At 48.9% G+C, this 17,082-nt stretch overlaps 1 protein-coding gene across 3 annotated transcripts; it reads right to left on the bottom strand.

The window, feature by feature from the left end:
- Positions 1–6,732: 6,732 nt before the first annotated feature.
- LOC123119896 (uncharacterized) lies at positions 6,733–10,387 on the bottom strand. Of its 3 annotated transcripts, none has more exons than XM_044539861.1 (4): positions 10,095–10,387; positions 8,154–8,259; positions 7,991–8,041; positions 6,733–7,102 (listed from the first exon to the last, which is right to left on the bottom strand). In XM_044539861.1, exons 1-3 carry the CDS (start codon positions 10,202–10,204, stop codon positions 8,027–8,029), a joined length of 231 nt encoding a protein of 76 aa, XP_044395796.1. In that variant the 5' UTR covers positions 10,205–10,387; the 3' UTR covers positions 6,733–7,102; positions 7,991–8,026. The 3 variants fall into 3 exon arrangements, with proteins under 3 accessions (XP_044395796.1, XP_044395794.1, XP_044395795.1); XM_044539859.1 differs by having other exon boundaries at positions 7,995–8,041; XM_044539860.1 differs by lacking the exon at positions 6,733–7,102 and adding an exon at positions 7,153–7,736 and having other exon boundaries at positions 7,995–8,041.
- Between the last annotated feature and the right edge of the window lie 6,695 nt (positions 10,388–17,082).

The following is a 17,082-nucleotide window of genomic DNA, read 5'->3' as shown; positions in this document are numbered from 1 at the left end:
CTCTCTTCCCTTCGACTTTTCCGTGCTCTAGCTAGGACCCCGCCATGGATGGACCCCTCTGTCGCCGTTGCTCACGCCGCTGCTTCCACACCTTGCCCCGCCCTGACCGTGGCCTCGCCGCGCCTGTGCGCTTTGCTGCACGTGCACGCACGCGCTTGGGCCGCGCCTCGCCCGCATGAGGCCTCCCCGCAACCTACTCTGCTGGCCCCCGCCGCACCCTCGTCTGCAAGCCGACGCGCCGCCGCACCTCTGCCTCTGTCCCGCGTGCTTTGCTGCCTCTAGCCACGCCGGCCCTGCTGCACCGCGGCTCACCGGCGTGCTTCCCAGCCACGCCGCCCGCGCGTCCCCTCCCCTGCCCCCGCCGGTTCCCGGACGCACCTGCCTCGCCGCTGCCCTGTCCGCCACGCCCGCCTCTGCTCGTCCGCGCCCTCCCTTGCCTCCTCGCACGCATCTGCCGCGCCGGCGCCGCCCAGCTCCGCCATGGCCCTCCTCCCTTCACCCCGCGGCCTCCCTCTACTTCCTCTGGAAGCGCGCGAGCGCGAGCTCGCCCCCGGTAGCCTCCACGACTCGAGTCCCCGCCCATAGCGGCGAGCTGGCGTGCCTCCGCCGTGGCTCGAGGCCACCGACGTTTAATCACCGGCCTAATAGGCCATTAGCGCTAATTGCGCTATTAACCATCCTGACGAGCCACTAACACGCGGGGCCCCCCACTAATTAATTAGTTGGCTAAATAAACCTCTTTTAATTTATCTGTCATTGACAGTCGGGTCCCACCACTTATTAAAAGGTTAAACTCTGTTAAAAAAACTCTATCCATGACAGGTGGGCCCCCTGGTCAGTTTGACTAGTCAACGTCCACAATTGACTGCTGACTGGGCAGTCAACTGGGACCCACTGTCAGCCTCACATACAAGAGTGTACCCGTAGCAATTTCACTGATTTTTTTCTAAATTATAATAAACTGGAAAATGAATTAAAACTTTGAAAATTATTATAAAATAATCCATAACTCCGATGGAAATACTTTGTACACGAAAGTTGCTCAGAGCGACGAGACGAATCCGAATATGCAGCCCGTTCGTCCGCCACACGTCCCTAGCATAGCAAACATGCAACATTCTACCACCATTTCATCTGTCCGAAAACGCAAAACACCGGGAATACTTTCCCGGATGTTTCCCCCCTTTTCCGGTATCACCTACCCCTACGTTAGATCATCTCTGGCACCGCCTATTGCCTTGTTATATTTTGTAATGCCTTGTTTGCTCCGTATTTACTGTTTCTTTCCCCCTCTTCTTCTCCGGTAGACCCCGAGACCGGCGCTGAGGCTACTGAGTACGCCTACGTCACCGACGACCCTTCTTCCTGTGCAATAAAGCTTCCAGGCAAGCCCCCCCCTTGATCACCAGATATTGCCTATTCCTTCTCTCTACTACTTGCATTAGAGTAGTGTAGCATGTTACTGCTTTCGGTTAATCCTATTCTGCTGCATAGCCTGTCATTGTTGCTATAGTTGTTACCTTACCTGCAATCCTAAATACTTACTATAGGATGCTATTTGTCCATCAGTGGCCCTACATTCTTGTCCGTCTGCCATACTATACTATTGGGACATGACCACTCGGGAGGTGATCACGGGTTTATACATACATACATATTATACAGATTACATGTGGTGACTAAAGTCGGGTCGGCTCGTAGAGTACCCGCAAGTGATTCCGATGTGGGGGCTGAAAGGACAGGTGGTTCCATCCCGGTAGTGGTTGGCCTCGGTTCCCGACGGCCCCCGACTGTTACTTTGTGGCAGAGCGACAGCGCAGGTTGAGACCACCTAGGAGAGAGGTGGGCCTGGCCCTGGTCGACGTCTGCGATTACATCAATTAACACGCTTAACAAGATCTTGGTATTTGATCTGAGTTTGGCCACTGGCCTATACACACTAACCAACTATGCGGGAACAGTTATGGGCACTCGACGTCGTGGTATCAGCCGAAGCCTTCTTGACGTCAGCGACTGAGCGGCGCGCGCCGGATTGGACTGGAACGCCTGCTCTTGTATTAGGGAGGCTAAGTCTACTTCCAGCCGCCCTCGCAACGTGCATGTGTGCAATGGGCGATGGGCCCAGACCCCTGCGCGCTTAGGATTTAGACCGGCGTGCTGGCCTCTCTGTTGTGCCTAGGTAGGGCTGCGACGTGTTGATCTTCCGAGGTCGGGCATGACCTAGGAAAGTGTGTTCGGCCAAAGGGGATCGAGCGTGTTGGGTAATGTGGTGCACCCCTGCAGGGAAGTTTATCTATTCGAATAGTCGTGATCCTCGGTAACAGGACGACCCGGAGTTGTACCTTGACTTTATGACAACTAGAACCGGATACTTAATAAAACACACCCTTCCAAGTGCCAGATATAACCCGGTGATCGCTCTCACACAGGGCGACGAGGGGAGGATCGCCGGGTAGGATTATGCTATGCGATGATACTTGGTGAACTTACCATCTACTCTCTTCTACATGCTGCAAGATGGAGGCTGCCAGAAGCGTAGTCTTCGACAGGACTAGCTATCCCCCTCTTATCCTGGCATTCTGCAGTTCACTCCACCGATATTGCCCTTTACACAAATACCCATGCATATATAGTGTAGATCCTTGCTTGCGAGTACTTTGGATGAGTACTCACGGTTGCTTTACTCCCCCTTTCCCCCCTTTCCTTTCTTCTCGGTTGTCGATGTTGGAGCCTAGGAGCCAGACGCCATCGTCGACGATGACTCCTACTACACCGGAGGTGCCTACTACTACGTGCAGGCCGCTGACGACGACTAGGAGTAGTTTAGGAGGATCCCAGGCAGGAGGCATGCGCCTCTTTCGATCTGTATCCCAGTTTGTGCTAGCCATCTTATGGAAACTTGTTTAACTTATGTCTTTACTCAGATATTGTTGCTTCCGCTGACTCATCTATGATCGAGCACTTGTATTCGATCCCTCGAGGCCCCTGGCTTGTATTATGATGCTTGTATGACTTATTTAGGCTGGTTACGAAGCTGTTCACTACTTGAAACGCCGGCGAGTCAATGTGCCTGATGTAACTCCGGCTCGGACGGGGTGTTGAGTGAATCCGCTCGCGACTATAAGAATAAGCCGCCTGCTGAGCCACGGCTGTCTGAAAAAGTTCCCTCACCTGTCGTGTTTCTATCGTTGTTGGAGACTCGCCTTCCACTTGTAAAGCCGCCAATCACGATGCCGCAGCAATCATATTATCCAAGGGATTAGAATAATGACCCGGTGGCGTCGAGTCATGCTGAGGCGGGGTATTATTCACATGCGGAGAGCCCATCGTGCGTGGCTGAACCAGAGCTCCCGCCCCAGGTGCTTCAACTGTCTGGTTTACCACCGGCGGGTCACTGGTCCCTGCTCCAGGCGTGTTGAAGAGGTTCCTTGGCTCATAAACCGGGGGTAGATGACTCCGGTGTCTCCTCCTCATGACCTCATTTGAAGCGTTCTGATCCAACGTGAGCCGGAAGGAGTCTGCTTGGATCCTTGTGCCTGAGCATCCAAGACAGCCCGTTCTGCAGCCATCCTAGCGTTCTCAGCCGCCAATTCCTCCTTGGCTTGAGCTATCTCATCACGCAGCTTAGCCACATCCACCTTGTGTTGTTCTTGGTTATCCGGGGTTACCTCTACCCCCATCAGAGTCGCCAAAGCTTCCAACAATTCTGTGAGAACCTGAGCCGGCGGGCGCGCAGAGCCGCTAGCACCAGCCGCCGCCGTAGCCATTGAACTGTAGGTCATAGCCGCGGCGGTTGTTGAACCAAGCGCCGGCTGTGTGCCGGCCATGAAGATCGCAACCCTGTTCGGCGGCTCGTAGGGGTCCGGAATACTGTCACCATTGGAACAGCTCCCAAGCCGGCCGTCTTGCAGCTGATATATTGAATTAGTCTCGCCTGTGGACGATTCACCATCAGAGTAGATGGACGTCTCACTGCCAGACACAGATTCTTCCTCAAATTCCGCCCCATGGATAAATCCAACAAAGGCGCGCTTCATGGCGGGTTGAACCTGGGCAGGTCGTGCACACTGAACCGTCTTGATGATGTCGGTGCAGATGTCCGGCTCAGGGCCCGCTTCGCCGATCTTGCCGATGAAGACGTGGATTCCGCCAAAGGGGACCCGGTACCCGTACTCGATTGATCCGGCCTCGGGGCCCCAGCCTGCATCGTCGACGTAGAGCTTGCCGCGACGACTCTTGGTCATCCGGCCCACAGCGTATCCCTTGATCCCTTCAAAGCTGCCCTGTAAGAACTCGAAACCACCGTGCGCTGGCCCCACGGTGGGCGCCAACTGTCGTGGAATTGTCACGGCAGATGTCCTAGTAGAAGGACTTAGTCGTGGAGCCATCGCAACTAGGTTAGCTTAAAGGGGTTAAACGGGACAAAGGACACAAAGAGTTTATACTGGTTCGGCCCCTTGCAGTGAAGGTAAAGGCCTAATCCAGTTTGAGGTGGTATTGATTATGTTTCGATTACCAGGGAGTGAATACGCTTGACCTAGCTTTCAATCTGTTGTCTCTTGTCCTAAACCGACGCCGGGTCGCCCCTTTATATATACCGGTTGACGCCCAGCGGCTCACGGAGTCCCGGCCGGCTCATACACAACGTGTCCGGCTCGGTGACTAATTATACATGCCTTATAATACAAGTCATACATATATGGCGGTTTACACCTGTTGGGCCTTAAGCCGCCTTTGGGCTTTGGGCCTTCAGTAAGCCTGCTTCGTGAACCGCCATCTTCAACATCTTTATGGGCTTTTTCATAACAAACCACCAGCGGTATAACCCGGCCCCTCCTCGGCGGGTCATACCCAATAGTTATGTTCCCAACAACTCCCCAAAAGGTAATATATGGTATGATGATGATGAACTCCTTGCTCTTGTGCTTGAAATGATAGTCTCCCCAACACTCAACTCTCTCTCACGGATTTGACTATGGTGGAAAGATGATTTGAGTGGAAATCAACTTGGGGAAGGCTAGAGATCAAGATTCTTGTGGTTGGATTGGAATGTCTTGGTCTCAACACATGAGTAGGTGGTTGTCTCTCAGAAAATGAGTAGTGGAAGTGTAGGCACGTTCTGATGGCTCTCTCTCAAATGGAGAAGGGGGGTATATATAGCCTCCACACAAAACCCAACCGTTACACACATTTGACCCAACTTGGTCAGACCGAATAGAAGAACTCGGTGAGACCGATTCAGTTCAAAATGTGAACGTTAGGAATATCGGTGGGGCCGACATGATCAACTCGGTGGGACCGATGTGCTAGGGTTAGGGAAAAACCTCATCTCGGTGAGGTCGATTGCATAAACTCGGTGAGACCGATTTCAGCAATGAGCAAACAGAGAGTTGGTCAAGCAAACTCGGGGGCCGATTGCACATGTCGGTGAGATCAAAATAATTACAACAGGTAACAGAGAGTTTGCAAGGCCATCTCGGTGAGACCGAGATCCCGATCGGTGAGACCGAATTGTCTAGGGTTTCTGGCAGTGGCTAGGTCAAGTGAACTCGGTGGCGCCGGACAGATCAAATCGGTGGAGCCGATTTTGACTTTAGGTTTTGGACATATGTGGAAATGAGAAAGTGGCTGAGGTTTTGAAGCAATATCATTAAGCACTTTGAGGAAGTAGACCATTAAGCAACACATCATCCCCTTTTAATAGTATTGGCTTTCCTATGGACTCAATCTGATCTTTGATCACTTTGCCAATTTTTGTTCTTAGAATTTTGAAGGGTCCACATCTCTAGTCCATGCCATGCCAATCATTGAACTTTCTGAAATATTTAACTTGAATGGATATTAGTTCAATGAGCTATATGTTGTTATGAATTACCAAAACCACCCGAGGATTAGTTGCACTTTCACTATTGTTAATTAGCACTCACTAATTAACGAAATGTCATTAGCAAGGGGTGTGTCCAACCCCGAAGAGTCATGCCCCTTCTCTCTATATATTGTCAAAAGGCACATGTTCTGGAGGGATGCCTCCGAAGAGGCACCTCTTCTTCCCATCTCTTCTAGATGTATATATATACTTGAGAATCAATAGAAACCGAGACTAATCGTCCATTCACTTTCAATCTCGTTTTACTCTAACAGGTCCTATCTTTAATGGAGCATGCCGTTTGGAAGGTTCGGGCGTGGCCAAAAGTGAAGTTATTGCGGTTGGCAATTCAAGATCGCATTTGAACGGCCGATAGACTCGTCAAAAAAGGGTGGCCAAATTGACATTTGCCCGCTTTGCAAAAGGATGGAAGAATCCGGTGATCACATATTCTTCCAATGTCGGTACACGATTTGGAAGTTGATTATTGACAAGCTCCAACTGTTGAGCATGGACATATCTTTGTGGCATCTTGAGCACAATGTGGGCCAATCATTTTAGGGCCATGGCTTCCCCCCCCCCCCCCCCCCCCCCCCCCCCCTCTTGCTTAACATGGTCATCGACAAAATGAAGTTTTGGGTCACAACAGGTGCTGAGAAACTAGGGTCATGTTGTTGGGAGAAAATCTCGTTGTATGTATTTCCTAACTCAAACTCTATTCTCTCTTAATTAATATACGGGTCAAATCTTTTGCCTCAGTTTCAAAAAAATTAATGACGCAAACAAAATTGATGCTAAAGCCTTGCTGCAACAAGATCGCTTCAAGATAATGCCACTCTACACGATTGTATCTAGTTTACTGCACATGAATAATCCTTCCCTTTCTTCCATCTTCTCATAATGTGAACACTTCCAAATGCAGAGTGAACACTTTCAATGCAACAAGAACATCTACACGACTGGTCTTTGGTAAAAAGAAAACCCACTGGATAGTTGCAGGTATCATGCTCCAGTAATACCTACCTTGCCAGACAACCACCACTGTATAGAATGTACAGTAACACGCGACACACTTCTAGAAGACAGATTGGGCAATACATACACTCTCTCTGAATAAGCGTGTATACCAGTGACTAAAAGGATGTACATTTCACTGACAAAAATCACAAATGAGTTAGGTGACCAAACTGCATCGCCTGATCAAAAGAAAACAAGCTTCCGCGCACCATCAACAACCTGAAAAGGGCACGGAAGAAAAGTGTCAAGACAAGGCCCAACACCAATCAAAATAACGTGCACCAGAGTAGAACTATGGTGATCATAGAATAAAACAATAAGAAGCGGAAAGTCAATTTGGCTCCCGTGGCCAAAAAAAATTGTTGAAATGAAAAAAAATCAAGACAAAATTTGTTTGTGTACTTAGTCACATCCAAATGCTACCTGCAAATTTTGAGGCAAAAATATTAAACATTTTGGCTTGTACAAAAATAACAAATCGAACACCAAAAGTTACCCCAAATTTGTTTGTTTTTTTGCCGACGAAACACCGCAGCTCCGTTTCGCATGAAAATTGTCATGCATGTTTGCAACACTAATACAATCATCTACAAAAAATTTCAGAATTTTTCGAAAACATATAATATTTTTTTTCGTGTTACTGTTCACCCGGGAGCAAATGCTCCCGGGAGCCAAAACGCCAGTAAGAAGTCACAATTGAAGTTTTGTTCTAAATTATATCCCCGTCATCAATTTTCACTTCATACTTTCTGATAGTTCACGAAATCAAACACTGCAGTAGCACTTCTCATTACAGACTTTACAAAAGTGTGCGGAAATGAAGCTGGTCTCTTCTGTTCCTCATATTGGGCCCCTTATAAGAAGAAAAGAGATTGAAAATTATAATGAAGAACGAAACTCTGACCATTATAATGCATTTCTTATCTGCAGTGTTCATTTATGTTCCTTCAGAATAGTTAAACATCCGAAAAATGAAAATCAATCCTACTTAGACTTAGACAGGCAGTGGCTACTTAACAGTACAGTTTTTCATCCGTTTACACTACCAGATAACACAATCACATAGGAAATGGAAGACCCTGAGTATGATTCAGTGAGTATTCATACTTACACGCTGAAGGTTGCAAGGACACATATGATGATTTACCCCATCTGCCACTGTACAATCAAAAGCTCAGAAGATAAGTATCCAACAGAGAAATGAATCTCACAAGGTTAAACTTTAGGTCCAACGTAGACACGTAGTGACTACTCAAGTAGGCTAAAATACCTTCAGAACCGGCTCTCCTTGGTTTGATGATGTCTTGGCCTCCTTCATAGCTTTAATCTGTGCTCGTGCTGCTCGTCCAGCAGCTGACTTTTCATATTCCTGCTGCCTGAAGGTTAAAAAAACTAAATTGTGACCACGCTACTTCAGGTTGAGTTAATAAAGTATGAACAGTCCAAAGTTGTAATAGGACTTTGATTGACAGCAGACACTATAAAAGAATCATTATACAAACATAAGAAAAAAATACATGGCGGTAAGGGAGGGGGAGGGGGGTCTGAAGCTGATGTACCACACATAGATGTTGGAAAGAAATACGTCTGTAAACTAAAAGACCAAATGAACTGGTAGATGTTGTTAAGAGATGTAAGTGCATGGTCTAAACAGAACAAGATATTGCATGACATAAACTTCCTGAAAAACGAACTTATTCATTTCAACAACAACAGTAATGACTCGAAAGCAACCGTGACCAACACAAACAAGCATATTATACCATAATAAAACCAAACAAAGTTTTTTCTGATAGAAAAACCCAGAAATCTTGAACATGTATACTTGACGACTGCATCCTGAACTTTATTTACAAGCATAAAGTACACAAGGAGAATGGAATCTTTGTATTACCACACAATTCTGATAATCCAATTATACCTAATCAATCCAACTTAAATCTAGAACCAGATCTGGAAATACATCTTCTGAAATTAGTTGCAGTACCCAGCACAATCATTTTAGCAAAACACTAGGTGATTTCTGAAACAGGATGTGACAAACCAGAATCACAACTCCAGGAGGAGATGAAGAGCCAAAGATGGAATTAGTCAATTGGAATCGGAATGGTCAGACACATAATTGCTACTCTTAAGACTTCAATGAGATGGTTGAACCGCCTTATGATAAGTACAACGAGTGGAAAAACACTTGTTGCCGCACAATCTGCTAAGTGTACATGCTGATGTGGTTGATAGAGCAGTCTGAAAATTTGAAGCCAGATAAATTGCAGATACCACAAAGATGTCATCATAGGAACCGTTGCTTGAGAAGTCAAGGTAGTACAGAAAACAAAGATCAGTAATTGCTGATGGTAAGTTTCCTCCAGTGAGGCCATTGCTGTACTACCTCCGATCCATAATAAGTGTCGCAGTTTTGAACTAACTCCAGTTCAAAATTGCGACACTTATTTTGGATCGGAGGGAGTAGATAACTAGAGAACAAAGAGAGGTTAGGATTCTCTTCATACTGGACAAGAAAATGGAATTTGTCCAGATAGGCTGTTGTTACTTACATAATACAGCATCGCAAAGACAGAGGTAGAGTTCCAGTGAGTACATTTTATAGACAGGCCTAGCATCAATATTTGGGAAGAATATATGGCCATGCAGTTGTATCAATGATGCAGACCAACTAATTCAGTACATGACAGAGCAGGAATTCAGCCCGGCAAGCTCTGCAGGAACGTTGCCATTCAGCAAATTGTCTTACAGCCTGCATCCGCTTATTCCTAACCCGTCTATCCTTCCTCCTGCAGCTGTCTGCTTCACCCGCAAGACATCGTCTGGCTCTAAAAATAACGCAGTAGAAGAGAGCACGCCATTTTGGGACAAGAAATGTCTGAGTAGTGCGGCGCGATTCAAGAAGGGGCCAACTCCATCCGGTTCCATGAACTGCTTCAGGGACGAACATTTCGATCCAACCTGGTGAACTCTGGCAGTCTCGAAACCGATCCAATCCGATAAACCCTGAACCCAATCCGGCAAGAATCAGGGCATCCCACCAAGAAACCAGGGCGACACGGAGCATGGTCGGGATTATACCGCGTTGAACGGCCGAATTCTTCGCTCCTACTATCCAACAACCAAACCTACCTGATCGGCGCGATGAGTTCGAACCAACAAACTAGGATCAGGATTTGAGATCCTTGGAGCAGAAGGCGGCGGTTACCTCTTCTGGGCGGCCTCGGCGGCCCTTGCGCGGGCCTCCTGCGCCTCGAGGCGGTCGGCCTCCGCCCGCTGCTCCTTCTGCGCCGCCCCGAAGCATCCGCACTGCCCCATCGTCAACTCCCTCCCGCTTCGTTGGTCCTTGGCTGCTTCGCACCAGCCGCGTGCTTGGATTGCTGGTTTCTTTTGCGTTTCTGCTTTGGGATATGCGATGATGTGCACAAGAAGATCCGGCGAAAAGGAAGAGGGGCTTTTGGAGATTCTACTAGAAAGCCGCGGAGGGCCTGCAAGTCAGCCTTTCTTTTTAACACAAACAGCTTTATTCAGATGCAACTGCAGTTTAACATGACAGACTTTCGAAAAATAAGAGCAACTCCAACGCGCCGATCCAATTCATGCTTAAACCAACTCTAGCGCACGATTCCAAACGGACGTTCGTTTTGACCTCTTTCATCGATTTAGACGGTAATGGAGTCATCCATGTCCGCTTGGGCCCGTTGCCGTGTCGGTGCGTCCAATGCGCGGCCGCACCCCATATCATGTTCGGGATGGACGTGATATAAAAAAAATCACAAAAACTAAAAGAAATGCCAAAAATAAAAATAAACGCAAACATAAAAACATAATTAAACAGTCTTCACGGGCCTAGAACGGCCCGTTCCACTGTTCTTAACATAAACATAATTAACATAAAAAAACAAAAGAAAAGCGTCGCCCCGCGCGCTGCTGCCGTGCCCGTCGCCGTCTCCTCACGCGTCGCCGCTGTCGTCTTCGTCGCCAGTAAGGTCGATGTAGGGCGGCGGCGTCCAGAGGTGGGCCGGTCCCTGGAAGGCGCGAGGCTCCTGGAAGGTGGGAGGCGCCTGCACCATCTCACCCCGTGGCGACGTCTCACGCTCCGGTGACCGCGGCGGCGTAGGGCACCAGTTCACGGCCACCACGCCGTCGGCCATGTCCGCGACCGTGCACGACCAGCTCCACCGCGGGCCCACCAGGCCCGGGTGGAACGCGGCGACGGGCTGCTCCTCCAGCACTTCCTCCCTCACCTCCTCCCTCATCTCCAGCTCCGACACGGCCACGTCGCCGGCCGCAGAGAAGGCAATCATGGTGTCCAGGCCCTCCCATAGGCGCTCATCGTGGGTGTTCATGGAGTCTTCCATGACATGTTGAAGGAGTCGGGCCTCCTCCTCCTCTGTCATGCGAGGAGGTGGTAGTGGCGACGGAGAGGGCGAAGGCGACGACGTCGGCGTGATGGCGCGCACCCGCGTACGCCCGCGCACCTGGGGAGGGCTTGGAGCATGCGCGGCGCTCTGGACGTCGCCGTCGCGGCCCCGATGAGGTGCCGGCAAAGAAGGACGCGCGCCGCGTGTCATGCTCGTCCCTAAACCATGTGTCCCACAGGCCGAAGTCGACGGCGTACCTGGGGTCGTAGAACAGGTCGTATGGCAGGAGGCGGCGGCGGTGTTTGATCTCCTCGCGGTGGGCACGGCCGCTCGTCAGGACCGGCGGGATCGGCACCCAATCCGCGGACAGATGCCAGTTATTGGGCAGGTGAACGTTGCTCCAGGGGAGCGGCGTCCTCGTCTCCCAATAACGATGGCAAACATCCGCGTGGATGTAGTGCCGGGCGCGCTCGCCAGTGGCCGTAGGGGCGATGGTGAATGCGGGATGCGCGGGGGCCCTTCGCGGGGGTGATGCGGGCTCAGCTTTGACGTCGCGGCGGCGGCGGCCCGAGGACGAGCCAGCCTCGTGGTTGTGCGCCCCCTTGCGGCCGGTGCTCCACCACACAATGGTTGTCGGTGGCCGACGAGCTCGAGGAAGGGGAAGGGAGAGCTAGGGTTTGGGTGTCAGGTTTCGAGGAGGCAGCAGCGACCAGAGTGGGAGCATGGACTGTGACCGGTCCACGGCTTCCCATTTAAGAAGGACGCCTACCCGCGCTTTTGGGCGGATGACAGGTGGGGCCGACCGCGCGTGCGCATTTATGTTGGACGGTGGGAGTAGGTGGCCGCCTGCCACGCGGCCTCAATGCGGACGAGCGGCGCGTCCATTTGCTGTCCGCCTGGACCCAAACCAGCCGCATGTTTGCGCTCAGAATGGGTCGGGCCGGACACAAAACGGACAAGATGGGTCCAGACCGTCGCACGCTGGGCCGTGGGGTCTGTCCATTTTGCCCCAAATGGGCGGGGCCGGACGGGATGGTGTCGCGCACTGGAGTTGGCCTTAGTTTGGATCGAAACGGACAGAAAAGTCGGTCAAACACGGCGACCCAAACAGAGGCGCGTCTGCTTTTTGTTCGCCGTGCGACCCATTCCCGACCCAAATTTGGGCCTCGTTTGCGTCGGCGTGGACACAAAACGGATGTGCGCGATGCCCGCCTACTCCCCCCTAGCCCGCCAGTCAGTGGCACATAGCCATTCCATCTTCCTCCCATCGGCAACCAGCACACCCGGCGGCCGCCCAGCCGTGTCGTCTGCGTCCACCCCCTCCCAAGCACGCCTCCCGTCGCCACCGATTCACCCTACCCCCGCCGCAGCACCCCCGTCGTCGTGGCCACCAACACCCCCACCCCAAGCATGGGGACCTCGCTCGTCGAAAGCCCGTACGCTCGCCGGACGCCGACATGCCTGCTACCTAGTCCAGGGAAGGTGCGAGGCTCTTCACCGGCCAACATCTCCATGATGCCCGCAAGCTCACTACTGCAGGATGCTGCTAACGCGACAGTACGATCAGAGACCCTTTGACGAAACTGTGTGCGATGCATTAATCGCAAACGGTGGTGTAAAAAACGTCAAAAAATGTGCAAAACGTTTGCGATGGCGGAGCCATCAGACACGGTTCAGATTTTAGTTGCGTGTGCGATGCAGGGCACACGGTTAATCCATCTGAACTGTTTGCGATGAGGAGAACAACAGAAACGGACAGCCATATCAATGTGTGTGAGATATACGGCATATAGTTTGCTCCGATGAACTGTTTGCTATTAGGGAGTGCAATAGAAACGGTTAGCCAGATCAAGGTGTGTGTGATATACGGCATACGGTTCAGTCGGACGAACTGTTTTCGATTAGGAAACACAACGAAAACGGTTCAACTTAACAAGATGTGTGTGATACGTGGAAAACAGCCGACTCGGATAAACTGTTTGCGATGAGAAATTACAATACAGACGGTTAATACAGTTAGTTCGTGTGCAATTTTGTGTGTGCAATTTTTTGAAAAATGCAAACTAGTTGCTTGCGGTGGCTAGGAGTATCGCACACGATGCGTCTGCGAGTACTCGTATGCGATGATTAGTAAGTTACACATATGTTTTCTTATGTTAACATGTGTGTGAATTTGCAATATGGACAGTTAATATGCAAATGCCTTCTGGACATCGGGCACACGCTTAAACTCAATGAACTATGTACGATACTAATACTTTCATAAAAAATTTAAGAACTTGAGTAAAAACATTGGATTAACATATATATAGTGGTTACACTATTTGACAAAATGAGGATCTTCGTAACACGGTTTTGACAACCATATGGTTCATATCTACATACTTAACATAGTAACAACTATCACATTTTAAGAGGCTAAGGACCAATAACCATATGGTCCATATCTACATACTTAACATAGTAACAGCTAGCATATTTTAAGAGGCTGAGGGCCAACAACCACAACTATCCGCTGGAAGCAGCTTGATCACGGCGACTCGGCATCTCTGACAATGAAAAGAAAGAGCCCTCCTGTGCCTTGGTAGAGCATGAGTGGAACAGTGTCTCCAATTTTCCAATATGGATGCATTGCCACGACAAGTGAGAACTTGTTAATTTGAATGGTTCCATTTCTGCGAGAAATGCAGCACTTGCAATCACTTTGGCGTTATTAGCAGGCACAAGTGTAATTCGACCACGCCGGGAAATCGATCCAGGAACTGCTACAGTGGGTAATTTCTGTTGAAATGTAGAATAAAAATCAATTGTGACATATCATTGAAGATATATATAGTTTATGAGCATCAACATTAAAGTAAGACTTTTTACCAGCGTTTTGTGCACACAATTGGTCTTGTTCAATGTGTGCACCATAGGTATAATTAATCTCATCCAAAATCCAGTGTTCATACGTTGTGCTATCTCTGTCAGATTATCAACAAAGTTTATGACATGCTTCAAGTCCTTCTAGTGAAATTTGGTACGCTTAGTAATATACAGATCGTTCACTATGCATCCAACATATCCTGCTTAAAAGGTGGAAAGGTATTATTTATTCAGAACATGGCAGAAGAATATATAGTGCACATAAATTGGTAAATAGAATTTGTTACTGCCTAGGAACGGAGTCAGAAAATGAAATCACAATTGGTTGCTTAAATAGTGATCAATTAGTCAGTACAAATACCCCGATTTTGCTAAGTAATATGACAACATGGAGAAAGTTGAAAGGACACTAACCTCGAACAGACTTTGATCGGCCGATGACGTTGGGGAAGTAAACATCCATGTTAATTAGACCAGGCTGTGGTGCACGCACTAGACTTTTATTGCCAACTTTCAGTTCATAACACTTAGACATTTTTCTCCAAAGGTCCACATTAAAATAGGAGTGACCATCTTTATCAAGTTTTATGCTAACCGTCATTGTAAATTGTGGCACCTGGCTCAGGGAGACCGGAACGCTCCGTATTCCGGCCCAGAGATCGAGGAGAAGTCTCTGGAATACGACACTGCTTGACATAGAACAAATCAGCTCTTATTACAAAGGATAATGAATACAAGGGTCTGATGTTACAAAGGATCACACCAGCACGGCGACACTATGCCTGCGATATTACACTTGCTCTATGCTAGCAGCAGAACAACTCGTAGCAGCGGAATACTTCTAGCAGCGGAACAACGACAAAGGTGGTGAACTCTACTCTGCAGGGACTCTGGCTGGGACATGATCTAGCTTGCACACGCGGTAACCTCGACAAGCAAACAATCAAGCACGACACCACCTGCAATCTGGCATGACACGCCAGGTCAGTAGATTGAATGTACTCACAAGCTCACAATAACCAAAAGCATCAAGGCAAGACAACAACATATCATTAAATAGGTTAATTAATTTAACAACTACTATGATATGAAAGCAACTACTAAGCATGATATGAAACTACTATAGTGTTGATAAAACAACATCTCAATCTCAATGCCCATCTCACTCTTGGCTATCCTGCCAAGCAATATACCATCTCGATCACCTCGTGATCCACCTGATCACCTCGTGATGAAAACATCGTTGGGGAACGTAGTATTTCAAAAAAAAACCTACGATCACGCAAGATCTATCTAGGAGAGCATAGCAACAAGTGGGGAGAGTGTGTCCACGTACCCTCGTAGACCGAAAGCGGAAGCGTTAAGTAACGCGGTTGATGTAGTCGAACGTCTTCGCGATCCAACCGATCAAGTACCGAACGCACGGTACCTCTGCGATCTGCACACGTTCAGCTCGACGACGTCCCTCGAACTTCTAGATCCAGCTGAGGTTGAGGGAGAGTTTCGTCAGCACGACGGCGTGTTGACGGTGATGATGAAGTTACCAACGCAGGGCTTCGCCTAAGCACTACGACAATATGACCGAGGTGGAAATCTGTGGAGGGGGGCACCGCACACGGCTAAGATCAACTTGTGTGTCTATGGGGTGCCCCCTACACCCCGTATATAAAGGAGTGGAGGAGGGGTGGGTCGGCCCTCTCTATGGCGCGCCCCAAGGGGGATTCCTACTCCTAGTAGGAGTAGGTTCCCCCCTTCCCTAGTTGGAGTAGGAGAAGAAGGAAGAGGGAGAAGGAGAGAAGGAAAGCCCCCCCCAATTCGGATTGGGCTTGGGGGCGCGCGCCTCCCACTTTGCCGCCTCCTCCTCTCTCCCACCATGGCCCATTAAGGCCTATTAACTCCCCGGGGGGTTCCGGTAACCCCCCGGTACGCCAGAAAATGCCTAAACTCATCCGAAACCTTTTCGGTGTCGAAACATAGCCTTCCAATATATCAATCTTTACTTCTCGACCATTTCGAGACTCCTCGTCATGTCCGTGATCACATCCGGGACTCCGAACTACCTTCGGTACATCAAAACACATAAACTCATAATACCGATCGTCATCGAACGTTAAGCGTGTGGACCCTACGGGTTCGAGAACTATGTAGACATGACCGAGACTCACTTCCGGTCAATAACCAATAGCGGAACCTGGATTCTCATATTGGTTCCTACATTTTCTATGAAGATCTTTATCGGTCAAACCGCATAACAACATACGTTGTTCCCTTTGTCATCGGTATGTTACTTGCCCGAGATTCGATCGTCGGTATCATCATACCTAGTTCAATCTCGTTACCAGCAAGTCTCGTTACTCGTTCCGTAATGCATCATCTCGCAACTAACTCATTAGTCACATTGCTTGCAAGGCTTATAGTGATGTGCATTACCGAGAGGGCCCAGAGATACCTCTCTGACAATCGGAGTGACAAATCCTAATCTCGATCTATGCCAACTCAACAAACACCATCGGCGACACCTGTAGAGCATCTTTATAATCACCCAGTTACGTTGTGACGTTTGATAGTACACTAAGTGTTCCTCCGGTATTCGGGAGTTGCATAATCTCATAGTCATAGGAACATGTATAAGTTATGAAGAAAGTAGTAGCAATAAACTAAACGATCATAGTGCTAAGCTAACGGATGGGTCAAGTCAATCACATCATTCTCTAATGATGTGATCCCGTTCATCAAATGACAACTCTTGTCCATGGCTAGGAAACTTAACCATCTTTGATTAACAAGCTAGTCAAGTGGAGGCATACTAGTGACACTCTGTTTGTCTATGTATTCACACATTTACTAAGTTTCCGGTTAATACAATCCTAGCATGAATAATAAACATTTATCATGTTATAAGGAAATATAAATAACAACTTTATTACTACCTCTAGGGCATATTTCCTTCAGTCTCCCACTTGC

Source organism: Triticum aestivum, chromosome 5D (genome assembly GCF_018294505.1).
Source record: "Triticum aestivum cultivar Chinese Spring chromosome 5D, IWGSC CS RefSeq v2.1, whole genome shotgun sequence".
Lineage (NCBI taxonomy): Eukaryota > Viridiplantae > Streptophyta > Magnoliopsida > Poales > Poaceae > Triticum > Triticum aestivum.
Note: the sequence above shows the minus strand (reverse complement) of the source record. Positions and strands in the feature narration are given on the sequence as shown.